Genomic DNA, 22,875 nt, shown 5'->3' on the forward strand with positions numbered 1-22,875 from the left:
GTACTCGAGATCATCAATACCAGTACCAAATCATCGGTCACAAAGATGAATGGAATTGCATAATATACAAAAATGCACAAATATCATGAAACAACACTTTCGAATCACAAAGGTATTTCACATTTCCCAAACTTTGGTGATTCACCAGAACTCCCTACTAAACTCCTTAATGTCTGAACGGTCGTATATATTCCTATACCGATCCCAAAGCATAAGAAAACATAATCTGCCATTCGACTAGTACGGGTCTTAGCACATGCTCGTAAGTGTAACAAAGGTGGGTAGATGAAACATAATGGGACACTGAGATCAGCTAATTTCCTAGGGCACATGGTCAAAGCTGGAGTGAGACGTGAGTGGTCATGATAGATTGATAAGGGAGGGACGGGCGAGAATGAAAAGTCGGTTTTGACTGGAGTAACAAAAAAAGAGGGGGGGGGCCTCCTCTGGGGAGATACGACAGCACGAGGTGCGATATTGTGATGAACGATGTTTCCAATAATTAATGAGTGGAACACACTCACCATGCAAAAGATCCAATGAGAGCGACAAACTTATCCAATTCTGCTGATCCGGCCCAAGAGACTAAAGAACAGAAAATGACTGTACCGACGCGAAAGAGATTCTTTTGCCATTTGACTTTCGGGTTATGTTTCCCCGAACGAGAGAATAGTCCATTTTCCATGATACGTACGGCTGGGAAGAGTTGAAGGGGAATGGAAAGGAGGATGGCGATGCTATCTATTACGTTAATCCCGTTTAATCTGCATTAAAGTGGGGTGGAGTACTTCTACATCCAAAGCAGACAGTTCACTCAGAGAAGTGGAAAGAGATATCCATGCACCCAGATAAGTCCACGGATGAGCGCGTGGATCAGGTGGGGGACCGATGGGAGATGGAGTGTGAGTTGTGAGTGTGTGGGCGATGGGACATATACTTGAGGGACGTCTCGAGATGGTCCAAGTGAAGAGATCAAAAACTTACAAAGGAACTGAACAGCTTGAACGAATTTATCTTCCTGCGGGAGATTCACAATGACCACAGTTTGTATATCTTTTCCGTATGCTCCATATCCCAACACACCAAAAGCGGCAAAGAGGATAGCTACGAATAGCATGACGATGGATAATAGTCGTGGAAGCTTCTGAGGTTGTCGCATGGATTCAGTGATAGGGATGATCCTGTGAATCAGTTGATTGTTTCATCTGCCAATCATGTTTGACTCTAATCCCCGGGAAAAATGTGCAAGACGGGGTCACAGTGCATGAGGAGCAGGCCAAGCACATGGGATGAAGATCGATCGAAGGGTAAGCAGGGAGAAGATAAAGTGATCGCGATGCAGAAGGTGGATGAAGATGAACATTTCTAGCGAGGGAGTGGCGGATTGTGTAGTCAGGATGGACACGGAAGGCATAAACTCACAACCCAATACCTTCAAAAGCAAACACGGCAGTACCGATCAACAACGGAAAGTCTGCCTTGTTGAACAAAGCTACATCTGCAACACCTCTTTTCGCCAGAACGGTAGTTTCGATCGTCCCTATATAGATGACTTGAATGTCAGTTTCATCCTCTTTACTTTTCTGACATTGTCACTCGACATATTATTATCGACTTGAAGTCACAAAGAGAAATACCATGACAATCCATATTTCAGGGATGGAGGAAGGTAGTGACGTCAAAAGAGATCATTTCGGGTGCTCTGTATGATAGAAGTTTGGAAATCTGTGATGGATGAGGAACTCACGCCCTATAAGGATGAACGCATCAGCCACTAAAGCCGTCCCTGATAACTTTGCAAGATTCCTTATCATTGATAAAGGCAAGAACACCAATAGTTGAGCGAAGATAAGATATCCGACGGATATATAAGTTTTACAATTTGTCACTGCGAGTACGAAAGCTTGTAAATTCTCCGCGATGAATATCGTGTATGCTAAGTTTCAGCATTTCATCTTCTTTGCTAAGTCTATCCAAGCTGATTCTTCACCCTCAACTTCAGCTGTCTTAGGGGATTATAGGATTTGGCTGTCCAAAGAACAGTAGAACTCGAAAGTCGGGTTGAAATATGAGAGATGGATTGGATTCGCTCACCGGCGACAAAACCAAGTTGCGAGATTGTTATACTGGCAAGGATTATCAACCTCATGTAATTTCCATACAACACTCCTCCAATATCTCTTTATCAGCTTTCAACCTCTTTTAGTCATGAATCCACACATACTCACCTCCGAAAGAAGCAGGAACGACCATATAACATTTGATGAGAAGCATGAAAGACCAAAGACAGATAGCTGCCATCCCTAATAAGATGATTGACGAAAAGAGAATTCCTGATTATCAGCATTGGTCTGAGAACCGTACAGCTGAACTCGCCTCCATTGTAGAATGCCTTAGCCATGAATAGAATGCCCGTACCTACAAACCCCTTCAGCAACTAAGAAGTCAGTATGCGATAAAGTATCACGAGAGTAAAGACGGACCATTAAGACAGCTTGAGCTGTACTTGCCGTCCCGGCTTGAGGACCACTACGCATCCGACGATGACGTGTTTTACTATTTCCTCTGGTTCCCAATAAAGAGGTCCGTTCTGTGCTTGGCGCTCGGGGTTCCCATCCAATGATACCTCCACGAATTGTAGCAGAGTCACCGATGGGATTGCGACCATTCTCGATAGAAGCAAGAGTAGGTAGTTGACCATCGAGATCATCTGATTCTTCATCCGAATCTTCTTCTAAATCTTCTCCGGCCTGAAACATTCAGCTCGTGGAACCCTTCCAGCTTATCATCGACTAAAATCTGGAAACTTTGCATAGGTGTCTGCAGCCGTGGATGGAGGATGATGGATGTGAGGCCTGATGAGTGAGAGTCGGGACAACTTACAAAATGACCATAAAAGTACAAAAACTCGACAACATTCCTTAGCATTGTAGGAGCTTCCAATCCTTGTTCATGCGCTCTATTCACCACAAAGTTCCTTCTGAACCCTCCCGGCTCCTTTATATGGGCCAAGGTGGGATCAAGTATTGCTGATCTGTCCAATGGTATATGGGAGAAAGAAGCAGAGCGGGTCAAACGGGCTTGCTGATCATGATCATGTTGCCATTTGTATAGATCGTGTCTTTTTGTCAGCTGCATCACTTTGTACTGGCTTAATACAATAACTTGATTTGATTGTTGGGAGGTAGAGAGAAGGCAATCACGGAGGTTGACTTAAGATGTGAAAAGAACTGACGTTACATCCCCACCAGGAGCATCATATGGCATTGGAAAAGGATCATCTTGCCCTAAATTAGAGATCATTCCACTTGCTCGTGAAACTCCAGATTCACCTTCCACCACAGGCTTCTGTCCACTCGTCTCTCCCATAGCACCATACCCATCTCCTGATCGAGGTTCTGGACTAGCCGGTCTAGGTGTTTGCCCTGCAGGTGTTGGAGTGGAAGACGATTTACGTCTCTCTTCCGCTGAGACCAAATGTCTCCTCAACACTTCTGCTTTTGCCTCAGTACTGACTTCCGCAGCTTGGGAGAAAGCCACATCTGTCTTGGGTGTGGAGCTCCCACTTCCGTTACTCTTCAACGGCGGGGATCGAACATTTCCTGAAGACGCTTTCCGAGGTAGATCAACGGGAGGTCTGATAGAAGTTCCACTTTCCTTTCGTTTACCTTTACTCTTGGCGGATAAACCTTCCATGGATGATTCTCTTGATAGAGCTGGTGAAAGAGCAGGTTGAGGTGAAACGGCCAATGCGGCTGTCAAAGCGGAAGTTTGAGGTAAAGGAATAGGTAAAGATTTATGTCCTATTTCCAAATCTTTATTGTCAACTTTGGGGATAGGTGGTTGTCTACCTGATGGTGTGAAAGATCTAGAAAGAGAACGTGAGACGGAAGAAGAGAGACGAGGAGGGATGTTGCGTATCGAGATGGGTGTCCCGGCGATAGGTCTGGCAGAAGCCAAAGAGCGAGGTTTTGGTTGAGAGTTTGAAGAAGCATCGACCGGAATAGATCTGTTGAGTCTATCAACTGGAAGAGGAGAAGTCATGTTGATTTATATCCGAACTTATGAGAGTGTCAGGAAAGGAAAGGCCGGTTGACCTTGTATGAAAGGGAGAAAGAGGGGGAAGGGGGGGTTAGATGTTCGCTTCAACCGCTTGGTTGGAGGAGTGTCACGTGACATGACCGAAGGCTGACTGAAAGCGACGCGCAATCTTTCGACTTTCTCGCATCCTCCATCATGCTCAAGCCTGTGAAGCATCTACTTCTACTCATGTTGCCACTCTGCACACAAATATAATCGCATTTACACACATCATTCCTCGTGAAGAAAGAGAAAATCAACAACATGTCATTAGTGGGAAGGTTTGAACATCTTCCCAATCGACCTAAATCCGATGCCGCCCGGTGAGCGGACATTTTCCCCAAAATGGGTGAGAAAGAGGTAACTAACCTCAAGACCATTATTAGAGAAGATAGCTTCTCAGGTCAAACCTATAATGTTAAAAAGAGGATGGAAGGTTGGTACTTTGGCCGAGGTGAGTGTATCTCATGTACAGTAATGTGGGAGGAATTGACGGGATTCAGTTCACACCCGCCGACCCATCTCTTTTAGGTGAGAGCTCCCATGTCGATCATTGAGAGACAACTGATGAAGAGGAAATAATACGAATAAAGGAGAAAGGATAAACCTACGTTTGAGACCACCTGGAAGTCCTTCGAGCTTTTACGAGTTTGATCAGTTGGTATTGGTCATGTTACATGAGGTGAGTACTCTCTTGCCACTCAGTCAGCATCGAGCGATTGAGAAATGGGATGGTCAACGATGTGAAGGTACTGATGGGTAGTTGACCCATAACGAGTTCGGACCTCACGATGCGTCTTTTTATAAATTGTTGGGCGAGTTGGAGGAGGAATTTTATGAATTAAAACGTAAAGGGTATACTGGTATGTGCTTTCCTTCTACTCAACTTCATCTTCTCGCGCTGCAGGTGCTCTGATTGGTTGAATCACTAAACCGGAGGCCAGGATCGTGTGGGAGAGAGCCTCGGAAAGGTAGCTGACAACCCAGGCGAAGGCTTCCATAGCTCAGGCCACCATCTATCCGGTCTCAGAGTCAACGAGTACCAAGGTCGTCTGAAAGGTCTCACAGCAGCACAAAAGAGATTGGATACACAGAGGAGGATTGGTAAAGGCGGCGTCTTGGGAGGATCGAGAGTGTTAGGAAAGAGCATGAAAGAGATCATGGCAGAGGTTAGTCCTTTTGGGTTTCTTGGATCGAGAACAGGACCATGCTGACATGCAGGCCGCGGAGAGGAGGATCAGAGACGACAAAGCCTGCAATACCTCAGACGAGGGACATGCCAAAGAGGTGGAAGAGGAAGTCCGGAAGGCTCAAAACGAAAGTGTCGGAATTGATGCTCAAGACCTGCCAGGAAATGATGACACCGCAGGTGATAAGCATGGAGATATGAGTAGAAGCAGGAGCAGGAGCCCGAGTATCGAGTTGATCGACGGACCTCGTCCACCATTGGTGTCAAAGTCGAACAAAAAAAATGGAACTGGGGTTACCAGTCTGAAAAAGAACGTTTCTCCTCCTCAACATTCTCAACCGCCAATCACAGCCAAAAGGATCACGTCGTTAGTCAAAATACCAGCTGAAAGGACAAAGCCAAAAGAATGGTCCTGCGCGACATGCACGCTGCTCAACCCAGCGTCCAAGACCAGATGCGAGGCGTGCGACACCGCCAGACCAGTCGACCCTAGTGAAGGATGGTATTGCGAGTTCTGTGGTGCAGGGCCGCGAGATGCTGGATATTGGAGCTGCTTGGAGTGCGGTTGGGTGCGCAAGTGGGGCTGATATCAGATACTTGTAGATGTAGCATAGGCCATCTTGCCACGAGTAGAGTTGTTGTAAGCATATGATTACTTGGGTTGACATTGCCTGCCTGCCGACGGGAAGAAACGTGCAAAACTAAATAAATAAATTCGAAAATTACCCAATCGAGCAAATTTACCTTGCGTCACTTTTTTTTTTCTCCCGTGTCAAATTGTTGCCCCACTGCCACCTTCCTTCCTTTCAGCATCCACTCTCTTCTCCTTTTTGTCCCACCCCCAATAGGGTATTCACACTCATCTTCTTCCACATTCCTGACACCCTTCTCTTCGCTGCTACCGCGTCGTAGAGATTACATAGACTCGATAGACTGTACGAGAGTTTGATTCATAAAAAAAAGTCATAAAACCCATCAAAACCATCACCTTGTTAAACTTGTACGTCGCCAGTATCCCTTTCGACATCCTCTCCCTTCCTTAAGATGTGTCACTACAATAGCATCTGGATCTATGGTGTGTCAGCACGTGCTCATTCTCAGACTCCATGATGGCCCCTGCTGTTGCCGCCACCACCGACGCGCCTCTCAAAGCGGGAAGCTTTGACGTCGCTCCCGTCTTCGTCTCTGACAAGGCCACCCGTGACGAGGCAGCTCTTGCTCTCGTTGCCGCTGCTAAGAAGGGCGGTGTTGATTTCTTTGCTTCTGTTGGTTTCAACGACGCTGTTGTCAAGGTGAGTCAGAGAATCACCCTCTGTGTATGGTGGCGAAAAGAGAAAAAACTTCTGATTCCGCGCGTTTCTGGTTGGACGATTATTGACGCGCAGGCTCTCACCGACAAGAAATCTCCTGGTGTTCGCGAGGCCGCTTGCAGTGCCATATCTACTTTATGCGAGAACGGCGTAGCTATCCTCCTTGAACCCTATGTCGTCTCTTCCGAGCCTAACACTCCTTTTCCCGTTCTTTTGGAAACTTTCGCCGACAAGATTCCCGCTGTCAAAGATGCCGCCGTCGCCGCCATCAAGGCCATTGTTCAATCTATGAACCCATGGGCTACCTTTGTTTTGCTGCCTGCTCTTCTTGAACAAGTCAAGACTGCTGGCAAATGGCAAATCAAGGCAGGGTGTCTCGATGTCCTTCAACAGCTCATCGTTTCCGCCCCGTCACAGATGGGTATGGCCATGCCTGATCTCGTGCCTGTGTTGGCTGTTGCCGTGTGGGACACCAAGGCAGATGTCAAAAAGGCTGCCAAAGTGACTCTGGAGAAGGCTACCGCATTGGTCGAGAACAAAGATGTATGTATCAGCTTTTCATATATTGTTTCGTCATGCTGACTTTCAAAGATAGAAAAATTCATCCCAGCCCTGGTCAAGTCCCTTCTCAACCCCATCGAAGAGGTCCCAAAGACCATCAACCTTCTCGCCGCTACAACCTTCGTTTCTGAGGTTACTGCTCCTACCATCTCTCTCATTGCTCCTCTGCTCATTAGAGGCTTAGATGAACGTGCGACCGCTATCAAACGTAAAGTCTCCGTTATCGCCGACAACATGTCCAAGCTCGTCGGCTCCGAATACGTTGTTCGTCCATTCCTTCCTGCACTTCTCCCTCGCTTGATCAAAACTGCCGAAACCATCGCCGATCCCGAGGCTCGCTCAGTTGCCAACCGGGCTATCGCAACATTGCGCAGAATCGGTAAAGTACCCGAGACCTCTGACGGTACCGACCTTCCCCCTCTCAAGATCGCTCAAGGTCCTGATCTTGCCACCAACCTCGTAGCTTTGATCAAGAAGCAGGGCGGCGTGTCTGTGGAACAGACCAATCCTGCTCTTTTGTATTCCGGTGTACTGGCTGCGTCCCTCGTCAATGCTCACAACTTTGAGCAACGCGCTTGGGAAGCGACTCTCCCTCGTTACATCGAGCTCGCCGTGCCCAAATTCGAGTCTGGTCCCGTGGTGCGTGAGCTGCTGCAGAAGAAGGCAGATGAACAGGAAACCACCGAGCTCAAGTTTGACGACGAGGAGGAGGGCGAAGATCTGTGTAACATTGCCCAGTTCAATCTGGCGTATGGCGCTAAGATCCTCCTTCACCACGCCTCTATGCGACTCAAGCGTGGTCATCGTTACGGTCTTCTTGGTCGTAACGGTACCGGTAAATCGACGCTCATGAACGCCATCGTCAACAACCAGCTCGACGGCTTCCCTCCTCCCACTGAGGTTCGTACTTTCTACGTCCAACATGACATCGACGGTTCAGAGGAAGACATTTCCATCATTGACTGGGTGATGGCAGACAAGCGTCTGCTAGGGACTCCCGAGGAGCAAAAGAAGACTCTCGAGTCTGTCGGGTTCGACGAAGCCAAGCAAAAGAACTCTATCGGTTCGCTTTCTGGTGGTTGGAAGATGAAGCTTGCTCTCGCTCGTGCCATGATGTTCAAGGCCGATATTCTTCTTCTCGACGAACCGACCAACCACTTGGATGTGCTCAACGTCACGTGGGTCGTCGACTATCTCACTTCGCTCACACACTGCACATCTATCATCGTCTCCCACGACTCGGACTTCCTCAACCGAACCATCACCGATGTCTTGCACTTGAACAACTTCAAATTGAAGCGATACCCCGGTAACCTCCAAACGTTTGTCGGGCACGTACCCGAGGCCCGCACATACTTTCAGCTCGACGTATCTGATACGTACCAATTCAAGCTGCCCAACCCCCCGATCCTTGATGGCGTCAAGACCAAAGAGAAAGCGCTGCTTAAAATGCGTGATGTGTCCTTCCAGTACCCTGGTTCAGCTGTCCAACAGCTGTACGACGTCTCGCTACAAGTCTCTCTCTCCTCACGTGTCGCCATCCTTGGTCCTAACGGTTCCGGTAAATCAACTCTGGTCAAGCTGTTGACCGGTGAGACTGAACCCAACATCAAAGGAACGGTCTGGAAACATCCCAACTTGGTCATCGGCTATGTCGCCCAACATGCTTTCCATCACATTGATAATCATCTCGACAAGACACCGCTCGAGTACATGCTCTGGCGTTACCAAACTGGAGAGGACCTTGAAGAGATGAACAAGGCCAACCGAATCATGAGCGAGGAGGAGATGAAGAAGATGAAGGAAGGAGCCATGATCCTCAAAGAGGGTGTGAAGCGGTTCATTGAAGAGATTGTGGCCAGGAAGAAGCTCAAGCAATCTTACGAGTACGAGGTTTCGTTCAAGGGCATGTCTTCCGCCGAGAACATGTGGTTGCCTCGTGACGAGCTCATCACTCGTGGTTTCGAGAAGAAGGTTATGGAGCTTGATGCGCGTGAAGCTCAACGACTCGGTCTCCTTCGTCCTCTCGTCCGACGTGAAATAGAAAAACACTTTGAAGACTTTGGTCTGGAAGCCGAATTTACATCTCACAACACTATGCGTGGTCTGTCTGGTGGTCAGAAGGTCAAGATTGTTCTCGGTGCCGCCACATGGCGTCGTCCCCACATCATCTGTTTGGATGAGTGAGTTGTATCTTTGTCTCTTGGCTGGTCGTTGATTGCTGACTCTGCAGACCTACCAATTATTTGGACAGAGAATCACTCGCCGCTCTTATCGCCGCTTTGAAATCTTTCGAAGGTGGTGTGCTCATTATCACCCACAACCGAGAGTTCTCAGAATCGATTTGTTCCGAAGTGTGGGCCATGCGTGACGGTCATCTCGAAGCTTCAGGTCACAACTGGGTAGAAGGTCAAGGTTCCGGTGAACGTATCGACAAGAAAGGGGGAGGAGAGGAAGATGAGGTGCAGTATGACGCTCTGGGTAACCCCATCGCCGCCGTTAAGAAGGTACAAAAGAAGAGCGCTGCTGAATTGCGGAAAGCCAAGAAGGACCGTATGGCTCGACGAAAACGAGGAGAAGAGGTGTTTACGGATGAGGAGTTGTAGGGGGGAGGGTTGATATTTACACACTCGATGTAGACGTTTTAACGATCATCCATGGCTTCTTCCCTTGACGATCTCATAGTCGATGTAGATTCCGTCTTTGTTGGCTGGTCCTCCCCCTCGGTTTCTTTATTTAGATTTCTGTTCGTATCCCGACATTCCTTTTCTCACGCATCTGGTCTTTAAGCATATGACCATGACTGTCATTAGTTTTCTTTGTTCATATAGCGTTGATGCATCGTGTTATTGCTTTCTCGAGTAGCACTGGACACTATCTGCAGACAACAAGTACGAGTAACAAATGCACGTGACTGAACCTCTTGGCCTCCGTCATCGTCTTCCTCTCAAATCCTCAACCTCTCTACCTCGTACACTACACCCCCGGCATCTCCATCCTGCCATCGGCTCTCTTCAAAACTTGATCATATACCTTCCTTTCTCCTTTCATCTCGGATTTCAATTTCCCCTGCGGTCTGCCGTCTGCGGGTTGTGTTTTGTGTGAGAGTGGGAAGTGGTCAACCGATCAATGGGGAATGGCGCCCCACACTTCCTAGACTTTTGAATATCCATCAACCATACGACAATCTCTCTCCATCTCTTTTCCTCTCTTCCTTTCTCTATGTCTCCACCCTCAAGAAATCATCTCAAGCAAGTCAAGCAAAACGACCTTCAAGTCTACTATAAAGATCGAATTGTTACCCGACGAAGTGAAGATAGTTAAAAAGTTAAAACACTTCTCAATCATGCACCCATCAATCTCCCTTCTCTTAGCTCTCCTAACTCTCTCTTTCATCTCTTACCTTCTCCCTATAATACCTTCTCATCCTCGTCTTTTCCTAACTCTCATAACATTCTTAACATCTATCTTCTTTCTCAGATCATATGGTCTTCCTCTTTATCTACGTTATCGGACTCAAATACGTTTCGCATCAATCTCCCTTCTCTCAGCAAAGGGTTTGGAATGGAGACCTGCACATAAGAGTGGAACGATAGTTCCTACGGTTAGGATCGAAAAGGTTTGTTGGGCTTGGGGAGGTAGGAAAGGGGATGATGTTGGTTGGGTCGTTTTGAAGTTTGAAGGGATTGCCGTGAGGGCTAGAGAAGGTGATGTTTTGAGACAAGGTGGAGGTGGGAAGGTGAGTTGAATCAAATCCCTTCTCTCTATCCTCTGCTTGGATCAGATTCATATCGTACCTTCACTAAATTTTAAAATGGTTGTGCCCTCTTTCATTTGAAACATCCCCTGTTTCTTCGGGCGTTTGTCACCTTTCGCTTCAGCTATCATTCCCCTGTAAACTTATCTTTCCTCTTTACCATCTGTCTTCCCTCGTCTCGTTCTTCAGATTTTGCTCTCACAGCATCTGAGAATGAGTTCAGTCGCTGATAGCAGTCTCATCGCGGTCCATCCAAATTGCGCGATGGTATCATGTGGTCTCTTGGTTTGACCATCAACCATTGGGCCGGACTCAGTCGACTTCTCTCCATTCAGATATCCGACTTCAGAGTCATTTTCGACGATTTGGATGGACTCGAACTGACGGTTCACGATGCCAGAGCAGGCATCAAAGTGGTCTTTGAAAGTAGAGGTGAAGAAAATTTCCTAGATGCGGCTTTCTGCACATCACCTACGTCTTCACCTACGGGAGGATATTTCTCTCCCCCTATCTCTCCCATCCGTACTCATCCCCAACCAAGCTTCTCAGACTCTTTCAGTCCTTCCCGACATATCATCTCCCCTTCAATTTCGACATCAGCCCCTTTACCTCGAGCTACTAGAAGACGAAGTTCTCTTCTTCAACCGAGATTACCTCCCTCGTTGACAGGATTCTGGCGACGTTTGTTTGGACGTGGTACAGGTTCGGTATCTATCACCGCCTCTGTGGAAGGTTTAGCGGTTATTCTTCCTCATTTCAATCCCCCTCAGCCAGTATCGGCCAAACCTTCAATGCCCGATTTGTCGACGAGAAACAATGGCTTAGATCACAAGTCTTCCATAAGATCGATGAAAGAGGACAACAGACCAACTGTTTTTCCGAGTAGTGGAGGCAAATCTATCCTCCCCACGACCAATTCCAGATATGCTATCACCAGTGGCGATGGAGGCTTTGAGAAACTTTTAGAGGTGGATGGACGCAGTAGTGCAGTGCTAGGAGTGGGTTTTGCGCCGAATAAGATGTTAGGAGGAGAAGGCACGCTCAGTGCGGCAGTGAGTATAGGTGAGGTGCGGACGAGTCTGGGAGCTCTGGAAAAAGTGCAGGAGATGATACAAGAACGTAGACCTGAGAAATCCCCTAGTGAAAGTCCAAAATCTGGTATATGGGCACCTCAAGGAGCAGCCAGGGTAAGTCAGCTTCGACATGATGCCCATCACTTAACGCTGATGAGTAGATCGCATTGAGATCCCTCGAGTTCGTCTCCCTCTCGTTCGCCCGTATCACATTCTGCCATTTTCTCCCTTCTGCACGCAACTCCGCTCCTCCATCTGAGTCGGAAACATCGTCATTGCAAGAAGAAGACCTGTTTCAATTATCTTTGTCCACCTCCAACCTCCACTGTCGACTCTCTGCTGCTGATTCGAGCAACAACGATCGGGCCCGCAATGCATTCGGTCACAACACCTCTCCTGCCTGTCGAATCAAGGGTATCGCATACTCGGCAGGGTGGACCAGCATCGAGCTACAATGTCTTGCACCTGGTGAACGTGAAGATGAGCGGGACCAGCTCTTCGCCGTGAGAGAAGCAGACTTTGAGGGCTTGTCCACATGGCGTCCGAGGGGATGGTCTAGGGAGGAACTTTTATTCTCCAGCGATCCCAACATTGCATTGTTGGTTGGAAAAGGTGATATCGCATCGATCGATGTGGCTGGTGATGTTCAGCTTTTGACCGATTTGGTTCATGCTTGGAAACGTAGTAGACCGAGGGAGGTGACACCGGAAAAGGTCGAATACGTCAAGGCGACAAAGAGAGATTTCGGCCTTCCACCTAGAATGCGAATGGTGATGGACATAGGTCACGCCATGTTGGTTCTGGCCGATCGTGTGTCTGAGCACAAAACCACCCTCGCTCTCGCATCGGATGGTTTACATCTAGGTTGTTTCACAAGTTTTCAAGATATCATAGGTCGACGACCCGATCGATCTTCTACAAAGGAAGCTTTCAGACGAGAAGACGAACTTCGTGGTCGAAGGAAAGAGATGCAAGGTGTCGATTATACCTTACCTGTATCAATGTTGAAACCTCAAGTACGTCGAAGACATTCTACAACTCCGGCCAAATTACGTGATGACTATTCCATGTCCATGTCTTTCGAGGCTAGTTTGGCATTACAACCCATGTCTCTACATTTGACGCTGGGAGAGAAAGATCCGAAGACGTATCATTTAGCCACCGTCGGAACGGCTTTCGGAACGTTTAGTGGAGACGTATTGGGTAAACACGATATCGATCAGCGTGGTTCTGAGAAGGCAAGATTGGAACAAACATCAATATCCGCTGCTATAGATTTAGGTATTGAATCAGGGATCAAAGTCAACATGTGGCAACCTGCTGTACTTGATGCTCTCGTCGCTATGGGTGGTGAACGTCGACATGCTGAACCACAACAACCTCGTTTGATACAGAGTAATCTACTTGACCGACTCCCATCTGGAATATCGGCACGTCTATCCTTGGGTTTGATCAGTATTTTCGTAGGTCACAAAGACCCAAATCCCCATTGTTCCCTTGAACTCATCCGTGGTCTTTGGATCCAAACACAAGCTACTTTCGAATTTGCCCATTATTCCAATCGTGCCCAAGCTCTCAACTCTCGTCATCCTTTGAACGGACCTCAACGAGCCAAACTTCGTCTTCCTGACGATATCACCACCCAAGCCCTGGCGGTATACTACCAGGTCTCTTCCACCGGTGGAAGAGCCGCATTGACGTCTGCGGTGTTAGTGAACTTCTTTGTCAAACCTATTTGGCATGGTCAAAGATTTACCGATGCAGGAGGAACCTCTATGTCTCACGCGAATACAAGACCTGTACAACAACCTCAAGCGGAGGATTATGTTGGGTGGGAGTTCAGACGACCTAATGGCGGTGATTCGGCAGGTTGGGCGGAGTCTACAAATGCTCTTCCACCGTTAGAGACAACAGGAACAGATCAGGCTCAACAGCCGCTGATCAGAATTCATGAAGGACGATTCACATTCTTCTTCTCTCGAGCTACAGTCAATGCTCCCTTGAGCAAACGATGTCATGGCAAAGTCGACAGTGTTAGAATACGTGGTGACATGTCACACATCTACGCATCTCTACTAGCTGTTTTAACTTTGAAAAAACTACATAAAGCATGGAGAAAGCCACATCCTCCGAGTAAAATCCCACGACAACACACGGGATTAGATGTCGAGATCAGTCTTCCGCGCGTATTACTACATATTGGGTTCCCTCTGCAAGAACAAGTTTTCATACATATGACCAATAGTATGATTTCCAAACATACCGATACCGGTATACGTGGGAGGGCAGAGGCGGTACTTGTTCACGTTCCTTCTCCGATGCATCAAGGATCGTGGGATGAACTGGGTCGGATCAAGGAGCTCTCCGTGGTTGCGGCTCCATTGGGTGAACCTCCTGAATTTCATATTGGCGGAGAAGCATTACGAATCCGTGTCCCTCATACGTATGAATTATCAAAGCTCATACTCAATATCAACGTGTCAATCAAGAGTTTAAAGCTGCTCCTACTTGACATCTTCACTGAAAATCCTCCAGATGGATTTCGAACGGTACGAATACCGGAAGCTGAAGGTCCGAAGAGAGTTCCACCTTTGCATTTTTCGTTCAAACATGTCGACATTGAAGCAAGGGATAATCCTATCGAAACTAAACTAAACATGATCTGGCGAGTAGGTTTAGTAGCTCAAAAAGCTAGGAATGAATTAGAAGACGAGTTTGAGAAAAAAGTTCGAATCATCTCTCAAGCTGAAGCTGAAGAATTTTCAGACGATGATGTTTCTACCACTATCAATATTCCTAGTCATGGTTCCAAATTTTCACAAAAACTCACTCCGAAACATAGCGTATCATTAGACGAAGCTCGATATCGATTAGATTGGTATAAATCTCAAAAATGGATCCACCGCATTTCTTCAGCAAGGGAGGAACAAAAACGTCGTGAGACTGAAGCTGTTCGACCTTTTCAAATACCTCACGTTTCATCTCGTCTCCCGATATCCGTCGTGGGACCAGTTTGGGAAGCTCCATTATTCCGTTCAACATTTGAAGATTTCAAAATGTCCATCACTCAACCAAACATGAATCGAGAGGAGATTATTGAATACATGGGAGAATGTTCGGCACCATTTCACCCTGATACACAGTTCACACTAATGGTACCACTTCAGATCAATTGGACAATGTCACATGCCGAATGGCGTCTTCGAGATTATCCATTATCAGTAATCAAGATACCGAGATTAGAAGATAATTCTCCTGCTTGGCATGTAGAATCGCCATTCATAATTGCCGAAGAATTAGCCGGAGAAGATTCTATTACCTTGGTACCTACACCTGTCATACCTGCCGGTTTGGGAGATACAAACGCAAAACCTTTTCAATTACAAATAGCCAAAACCATCATGCCCGTGAAGACTTATGCAAGACCAGAAGTTCATGTGATGAGTAAGAATACGACAGAGTTTACTTGGGGTAATTCTTATCAACCTGCCATACAGGATTTGACCAGGGTTATAGAGACTCTGAGTCACCCGCCGAGGGATCCAAGTCCAAAGATTGGATTTTGGGATAAGTTTAGGTTGATATTACATTGGACAGTGAGAATACGTTTTGATGGGATAGTCCATTTACATCTGAAAGGTTAGTAGTCATCCCTCCTACAGTTGTAACCCCCAAACTTTCATCACTGATTCTGAGTTGACTAAAGCTGTGGTTTTGTGTGGAGGATTGACATGTTGACTGATATCAGGCTCTCGTGATCCGTATTATATCGAAGGTCTCGGTGCTGGTTTTGCCTTAGCTTGGCGAGGTAACACAAGACTCGAAATTGGACATGCCAATCCTCAATTCGAACTTATACAAATTTCAGCTGATAGTTTGATGATAGCTATTCCCGAGTGAGTTTCACCCTTCCTCTTCTTCCCACCACCAGCCTGAACCCTAAGCTCAACTCTCCCCACAACCACCACCACCACCCCGAACCCTAAACCCAACTCTCCACTTCTCCGCAAAAGGCTAGCTGGCAGTATTGATTCTCTGTTACTGAAAGCTGACATTCAGTTTGTCCGCCTTACGAGATGATACTTTAGTCGGAGCGGAAGGACCAGAAGCTTCAGCACCAGTACCTCCCAATGCGGATCATACTTCTCTCATCAATAGACGGTACACAAAACCTTGTGCCAGGTTCAACAATGGGACTCGAGTAGGTTTTGGTTTCCGTTTTGAGAGAACTTGTCGACCGTGGAGCTGCGATAAGTGTGGGAGTACGGAGAATTTGATGCATCGACAATGTAGGATTTTCGACTTTAAACAGCATCAAGAGGTGATTCTGAGGAGTGAAGAGGCTATCAAGGAGGATGAGAGAAGACATGGACATGTGAGTGTCGTCATCTCTATCTTATCTTCTCTTGTCTCTAGGTGCATCCGTCTACACACTACAATTTGATTGACCATGGGCATGCGTTCGATATAACGTCCAATGTATCAGTAGGGAGGGGAAGAACATGCTCAAGCGATGTCTCAGGCTACGAGCTGACAATAGTCTGTCGACTCATACGAAGGCTTCCGTTCAGACTATATCCACTTCTCAGTATCTCTCGTCAACTCCACTGGCGACCAACTCGCCCCTGACAGTCTCAACATCGACAAAGACAACAGTCTACATCTCAGTCCTAAAGCTTTCGCCCACTTCTTCGCCTGGTGGAGACTCTTCGATCACACTTTGTCTCTACCAATCCGTCAGGGAAGTCTCTTTCCCAACTTCCCAACTCAAAGCAAATCATTCGGTCGAAGTTTAGGAACGATCAAATATCGTTTTGACCTCTCCCCGCTATACCTCTCCCACGTGTACTCGCAAATGCGTAAAGATTTATGGACGCTCGGAATGTCGGAATGTCTCGGTATCAAAGCACGATTTGGTCGGTTCCGTGCCGATGCTCATCAGCGAGCGCAGGAAAAGACTGTGCACCACGAACAACTCAATCGTACCATCGTTGTCACTCATAAACCATTCTATGCGGCCGATCTACTACTTGACGACATTGAGGTCAAAGGATTACGAGCGCATTTTGAAGAAGCATGGAAACGTCGAGGACCGGATGAAGTCATTTCGAACCTTCCCAAAGTATCAGAAATGGATGTTACCAAGAAAGGATGGTACAGTTTCTTCGATTACGTCGATGCGGATCGTAAACCTCTTGACAAGGATCCGAGATTAGATGTGGTAGAGTTAGGCGATTGTCCTCAGGTATTCTTCTCCAAAAGAGTCAAAGCGAAACCGTCAAGTCCCCACGAAGATAATGGTACGAACGGGATGGCCTCTGAAAGTCATCAAGAGATGGAAAATACAAAGTTCGGACATGAAAAATCACATATTTGTTATTTAGGAGCAGCGGAGGGTGTGGGGCCTACTCAACGACGTATAGTCAGTATGAGGATACGTCATTTAGAACGTGAGATCCAAGACCTCCTCGATCTGGAAAATACCCCGGAGAAGAAATCTGCAGAAGTAAGTGATTATCCAAAATAGGAAGAGCAAGACTGATGTGCAGCTTCGAAATCAAACTATTCAAAGATCACTCAAGGCCTTGAAACGACATTTCGAAGAATTACAGAAAGAGGAGAAGAGAAGGATGGATGATAACACTTTCGAAGCTGCCTATAAGCAAGGTGTAATAAATGGTTATCCTCAATCGCAACAGGAGCAAGAAGCCCCCTTCGAAAATACTTTTCACGTTCATTGTCCTCGTATCTCATGGACAAACGAATCGAGGAATATCCTATTTGGGTGGTACTTTTCCAGTCGGGATCGTAAAAGAGAAGAATACACCGTATCGCATGCCTCGCTTCGTGGAGTTCGGGATGGTCTTCGACGTAGATTGAACAGACCCAAGAATGGTCTGAATCAGGATGATATTGATGTTGAGATCTACCCCGTCCCTGCTCAGATGGCCGGAGTCATGGTGGATGGATTGGAGAAACGATTACGAGATCCTAAAGCTTGTCGAAATCAATTCAGACTTCCTGTAACTCATCAGCATGATCATGAAGATATACGAAAACCCTCGATTGGACTACCGACTGAATGTACTGTCAAACCGAAGAATCGAATTCTCCTCCTAAAACCTCAGGTGGCGCTCAAGAGCAATGTTGATACCGAGTCGATGATCCTTTTAGCCCTGGAGGAGATTTCCTTCAAAGCTTACGACATTGTTGATGAGAATGCCATGGATCTAGTTACTGCTGAGGTCATGGCTCGGTGAGTCCCTCTTCCCCCTCTGACTTATGTGTGGGCTGACAGATAGACAATATGTATCAATGAAAGGACTTCAAGCTTTCTATCCCAATTCTGAAATGATGGAACGCGAAAGAAGTATGGATGGTATTCCCAAAGGACTTGATTTCTTACCTCTGGAGATCTTCCTCGACGTAAAGAGCGAAGCCACGGATTATGATCGTATTGTTCTCAAGACGGACGCAGCTATGTCTCTTGACAGATTCAATCATCTCAGGGTTCCTAGAGGACTCGAATGGCCTGAAGCGATGGACGATGCAGGCGAGCCGATACATCATTTACGTCTTCATCAAGATCTAACCACCGTTATAGTCCCACGTCTTGTTCTCTCAGCTACCTCTCAACATTATTCGGCATTGTACAACGTCGTCACTGATTTGTTAATGTATCAAGATCCCGCCCATCGTCGACGGTCTCAACGTGTCGATGAATTCTTGCTTCAATTCGATAGACGAGATCGAGATCCGTCGACATTCTTGGTGGAACTGTTCAACCTACAACGTGAGATCCGAGAGCTTGAGGAGAAACATAGAGGATACGAACAAAATATCGATCGGATCGATGATGTCGGACGTCAAACTTTGGTACAGATCCGAGCGGATCATTTGGAATATATGGACCATCTCTTTACTGTATTCGACGCCATTTCCGTCAATTTCGCTAAAGACGACGCTCGAGCCATGCTAAAGGCTTCTTCTCGATTCGAAGTTCGAGCAGGAGGTATCGCATGGCACATGTTACAAGATACTTTTCAACCTCTTATCAAACTGGACATTGAACATACTCTTTTATCATATCTTCGAAACAAAGATGGATCTACCGATCTCGCTATTGCCGTGGGTGATCTCGCGGCTCTCAACAGTAATGCCGATGTTCTTTACCCGGAAGTGTTGTTGAGATGGAACGAAATGATCAAAGGGAAAAGAGGTGAACAATCTCCTTTGCTCATGGGACGTGAAGCTCCTGCCTCTCTGTTTTCTATCACTTGACACAGTAGGAGTATACCCATCGTCAAGGACGTAGTCATGAATTTACATCCTGTACGTTTCAAGTGGAAGAACAATATGGACATCTCATCGTTGATTACATCTCCGACGTGGGAAACCAATGGAGAATAGTGATGGAAAAAAGAAAAAGAAGAAACGAGTGGAACGTTCAAAATCACCTCAAAAACAACATTTAACTCCTTTTAGCGCTGTACATGGGAATGGGACTGGTAGTGGTTTTTTCAGTACAAACGTTTCGACTTTATCTCTACCATCACAAATGCCACCACTTAGTCGATCACATTCTGAAGTTTCAATAGCTTCACAAAAAAGTGGAACGGCATCAATTCATTCCATTCGATCAAATTCCTCTGGAGAAGATTCGAAGAATAAAGCTTTCCCTCTTACTTCGAATTTACGTGATGCTCAAGAAATGCGTCGTCGTGCATCTTCCATCAAAACATTCGAGAGGATCGTATTTGGGAACACTGCTTTTATTCTTGATTTCAAAGGTGATGGTAAACGACGTAAACTGGGTATACCACTTCCTGACGTTGTCGGATTTCAAGTTCGGACACCTGATTGTGTTTATCTGCGCAAGTTATGGACTTACGAAGATGTTTTCGAACATGTTAAACGGGATGTTCGAGCACATTTATGGGCGCAATCAGGTGATTTGTTATCACAAATCTTACGAAACACTTCTTTATTAAGAAGTAAAAAAGGATTACAATCGATGAGTGCGAAACATGATTCAACCATTAAACATCTTCAAGCACCATTACATAAACTCACCAATGGGACAAGTGGATCTACGAATACAAGAGAATCGAAATTGAGATATCATCTGGAACCTTCACTTTCTTCAGAAGGTATGGAAGGTGATAGTTCTGGACAAAGTAGTGGTGGATTATCTAAATTAGGTTCAAGATTGACCATTGAAGGCTCAGAAATCTCAAGAGCTATATCTAAATCTAGTGGATTAGATGTTTCACCAATCAAAAGACATAATAATATGCCTTTGGATCCTTTGTCTCCTCAAAGTCAACCGAGTTTAAGAAGTAAAAGTCCTTTCACACCTGGAAGAGATTCGGTAGAAGATGAAGAAGATGAGAGGGATGTCAGTTTGGGTAAAGAAGTGGGGAGAAAAATGAAAGGGTTTTTACACAAGTTGAGACCGAGAAGAGCGAGTGAATCTGTCAATGTTTCAGGTGACGAGGTGAGTCAAACTTCATTTTTTTTCTATGGATTCTTGTTTTGAAATATGGACCAGGACTGATATGATAGCCGACAAGTCCGACATCTGTAAGACCGATAAGACGAGAAGCATCACCTGCACCTCAATGGGGATAAAGATTGAGATCTTGTATGTAAATGGTTTTGTGGGGTGTAGAAAGAGTTGATTCTTGGGTGCCGTGCAATACAAAAGCTAAAAAGGAATATGGGATTGATGCATGCTTGACTTGTACGTTGCTTTGGTGTTACAATTTGGCTTGAGAAGTTATGAGAGATCCTCCGTCTATAGGTATGATGGTTCTGGTTGTCAATTACACTGGCAAAAGTTATCAAAACACTGTCTTGGAACAAGTCCGAGGTGGGAGAAGAAGCGCGATTGAGGTGGGAGGTGGTGGTGGTTTACAGGGGTGGCAAGGGGGAGAGACAACAACACACCCAGTCACCCATTCTCCACCCTTCCCACTCAACCACAAACAAGCAGCAATCACATCTTCCGGTTTACCAATACGTTTCATAGGTAAATTCTGAGCTATATCATCTTCGAAAGCTTCCAACGTCGCCGCCATCATTTTCGATCTGAACGGACCTAGTGCCAGAGCGTTGACGGTGATTTTAGGTCCTAATCGTTGAGCGAGATGTTTGGACAGCCTTGGGGGTTAGTGTTCCACTTTTTATTTCTATCTTCATGGTGATTCGAATCACAGTCGAGTTGATAAACTTCTGTATTCTTATATCTTCTATGTTGGGATTACCCTCTGTTCTGTATAGACCCTAGAAGCGTGCTTTGAGGGTAAGGGGTTGTCTCTGGGGTGATTTGGGTGAGAGATAGAGGAGGGAAAACGAGGTTAAGATGGAGGAGAGAAAATGAGGTTAAAATAGAGGGGAGAAAATGAGGTTGAGATAGAGGAGAGAAAGGGGTTAAGGGGACAGCTTAGGAGAGGGTAAAGTGAAAAATGTGAGATGAGCAGAAAGAAGGTGAGAAAGATTCAGACTTACATATGTAAAGCAGCTTTCGAAGTTGAATAAGCATAGGTTTCTAAACCAGGTACGTTTATTCCATTTATTGATCCAATCTGATTTTATCAGATCCCCCCCAATTTGAAGGCTTTGGAAAAGTGAAGACACTGAAAAAGAGAAAGACACTGAAAAAGAGAAAGACACTGAGAAAGAGAAGACATTGAGAAAGAGAAGACATTGAGAAAGAGAAGACACCGAAGAAGAGAAGGACTATGGACTAACATTGATAATCCTTCCTGACCATCCTTCTGTTTTCTCCAATAACGGTCTGAACTTTTGACAAAGTGTAAATACTCGTTGAACGTTTAATGTCATAAGTTTGGTCCAGGCTGTATCGGGATACGTATCGAATTCTTCTCCCCAAGTGGCACCGGAATTGTTGATCAAGATATGGAGGACTAGAAGGATGTATCAATATAATTCAACTCTAAACAGGAAACTATGATGGACTTTACTTCCCTCTGAAACGAATTTATTCTTCAGGGAAGATGTCGGGTTTATCAGGTATCTCATGTACGACGAAGAAAAGGGAGTTTTGATGACAGAGAAAGGAGTTTTGATGACAGAGACAGGAGTTTTGATGACAGAGACAAGGTAGTAATTGTTTGACATTAGGATAAAGATGGAAAAACAAGGTCAGGACAGAAAAAAGGAGATGAAGATTAAGACAAAAGAACTCACCTCCCTCTCTTCGTTCAATCTCTTCAACCAATCCAACACATTCTTCGTATTTTGATAAATCAGCAGGTAAAGCAAAACACTTTCCTCCTCCAGGGATTTCAGATAGACGTTTTGAAGTTTCCATACATGTTGTAATTGATCGAGAAGAGATGTAAACTTTAGCACCGTTATGAACGAAACCTGATGCGATCTGGCATTAGGACCGACAGCAGTTATGCCACTCCATTATTCCTTCGAGTGAGATGGATTGGACGGGAAGAGTGAATATGAAATCATGGGAGAACACAATGTTGGGAAGTATACGTAGGAGTGAGAAATATGCTAGGGGCGATAGAAATGAGGAAGAAACCGCAGAGGTGAAATATAGGTCTTACCATTTCCCCTACACCTCTACCACCTCCCGTGATGAGGACCACCTGATCATTAACATACAAGTTTGGAGTTGATGATGATTTACAGTAGCCTACACTTACTTTACCTCTGACATCGAAGAGAGATACGACCTTCATGATTGTGAGATTGCAAGTAAAGTAGAGAGAATCTAGAGGTGGAATAGTGAATTCCGTAAAACACCGGTTATATCTTTACAACCGGTCCTCCACTTTACCACCCTTGAGTCGAGACATAGAGTAGGCATATGAACATGACTTTAGGTCTTTGTCAGGTAAATGAGTAAGTTCTCTTGCTAAGATG

The 22,875-nt window shown here is 45.9% G+C and overlaps 5 protein-coding genes across 5 annotated transcripts; 3 read left to right on the plus strand and 2 right to left on the minus strand.

Moving 5' to 3' along the window:
* Positions 1 to 104: 104 nt before the first annotated feature.
* On the minus strand, positions 105 to 4,044 carry TREMEDRAFT_67431 (uncharacterized protein; the record flags this gene model as incomplete). Its single annotated transcript, XM_007001901.1, has 11 exons — positions 105 to 303; positions 525 to 741; positions 985 to 1,181; positions 1,423 to 1,552; positions 1,748 to 1,936; positions 2,095 to 2,178; positions 2,229 to 2,333; positions 2,377 to 2,437; positions 2,484 to 2,750; positions 2,884 to 3,121; positions 3,236 to 4,044. The coding sequence occupies 11 exons, from the start codon at positions 4,042 to 4,044 to the stop codon at positions 105 to 107; spliced, it is 2,496 nt and encodes an 831-aa protein (XP_007001963.1).
* A 300-nt stretch (positions 4,045 to 4,344) lies between these two features.
* Positions 4,345 to 5,856, plus strand: TREMEDRAFT_59752 (uncharacterized protein; the record flags this gene model as incomplete). Its single annotated transcript, XM_007001743.1, has 7 exons — positions 4,345 to 4,403; positions 4,456 to 4,534; positions 4,584 to 4,611; positions 4,656 to 4,762; positions 4,844 to 4,943; positions 5,068 to 5,249; positions 5,302 to 5,856. The coding sequence occupies 7 exons, from the start codon at positions 4,345 to 4,347 to the stop codon at positions 5,854 to 5,856; spliced, it is 1,110 nt and encodes a 369-aa protein (XP_007001805.1).
* A 239-nt stretch (positions 5,857 to 6,095) lies between these two features.
* Positions 6,096 to 9,998, plus strand: TREMEDRAFT_70996 (uncharacterized protein). The gene is made up of 5 exons (XM_007002029.1): positions 6,096 to 6,269; positions 6,371 to 6,561; positions 6,655 to 7,122; positions 7,171 to 9,323; positions 9,374 to 9,998. Exons 2-5 carry the CDS (start codon positions 6,376 to 6,378, stop codon positions 9,744 to 9,746), a joined length of 3,180 nt encoding a protein of 1,059 aa, XP_007002091.1. The 5' UTR covers positions 6,096 to 6,269; positions 6,371 to 6,375; the 3' UTR covers positions 9,747 to 9,998.
* Positions 9,999 to 10,486: 488 nt separating this feature from the next.
* On the plus strand, positions 10,487 to 20,509 carry TREMEDRAFT_70997 (uncharacterized protein; the record flags this gene model as incomplete). Its single annotated transcript, XM_007002030.1, has 10 exons — positions 10,487 to 10,879; positions 11,134 to 12,084; positions 12,132 to 15,609; positions 15,719 to 15,866; positions 16,030 to 16,345; positions 16,511 to 17,476; positions 17,520 to 18,226; positions 18,273 to 19,154; positions 19,456 to 19,988; positions 20,025 to 20,509. The coding sequence occupies 10 exons, from the start codon at positions 10,487 to 10,489 to the stop codon at positions 20,507 to 20,509; spliced, it is 8,859 nt and encodes a 2,952-aa protein (XP_007002092.1).
* Positions 20,510 to 20,729: 220 nt separating this feature from the next.
* Positions 20,730 to 22,691, minus strand: TREMEDRAFT_67435 (uncharacterized protein; the record flags this gene model as incomplete). Its single annotated transcript, XM_007001902.1, has 7 exons — positions 20,730 to 20,784; positions 20,920 to 21,132; positions 21,481 to 21,557; positions 21,724 to 21,899; positions 22,183 to 22,372; positions 22,557 to 22,598; positions 22,656 to 22,691. 7 exons carry the CDS (start codon positions 22,689 to 22,691, stop codon positions 20,730 to 20,732), a joined length of 789 nt encoding a protein of 262 aa, XP_007001964.1.
* Between the last annotated feature and the right edge of the window lie 184 nt (positions 22,692 to 22,875).

This window comes from Tremella mesenterica, assembly GCF_000271645.1.
Source record: "Tremella mesenterica DSM 1558 unplaced genomic scaffold TREMEscaffold_1, whole genome shotgun sequence".
In the NCBI taxonomy this organism is placed as follows: Eukaryota; Fungi; Basidiomycota; class Tremellomycetes; order Tremellales; family Tremellaceae; genus Tremella; species Tremella mesenterica.

Excerpts from the sequence above, each read along its gene's own strand:
- TREMEDRAFT_70996 (XM_007002029.1), top strand. The coding sequence starts at position 6,376 with ATGATGGCCCCTGCTGTTGCCGCCACCACCGACGCGCCTCTCAAAGCG. Across the intron at positions 7,123-7,170 it reads CATTGGTCGAGAACAAAGAT|ATAGAAAAATTCATCCCAGC; the intron begins GTATGTATCAGC and ends TGACTTTCAAAG. Across the intron at positions 9,324-9,373 it reads CACATCATCTGTTTGGATGA|ACCTACCAATTATTTGGACA; the intron begins GTGAGTTGTATC and ends CTGACTCTGCAG.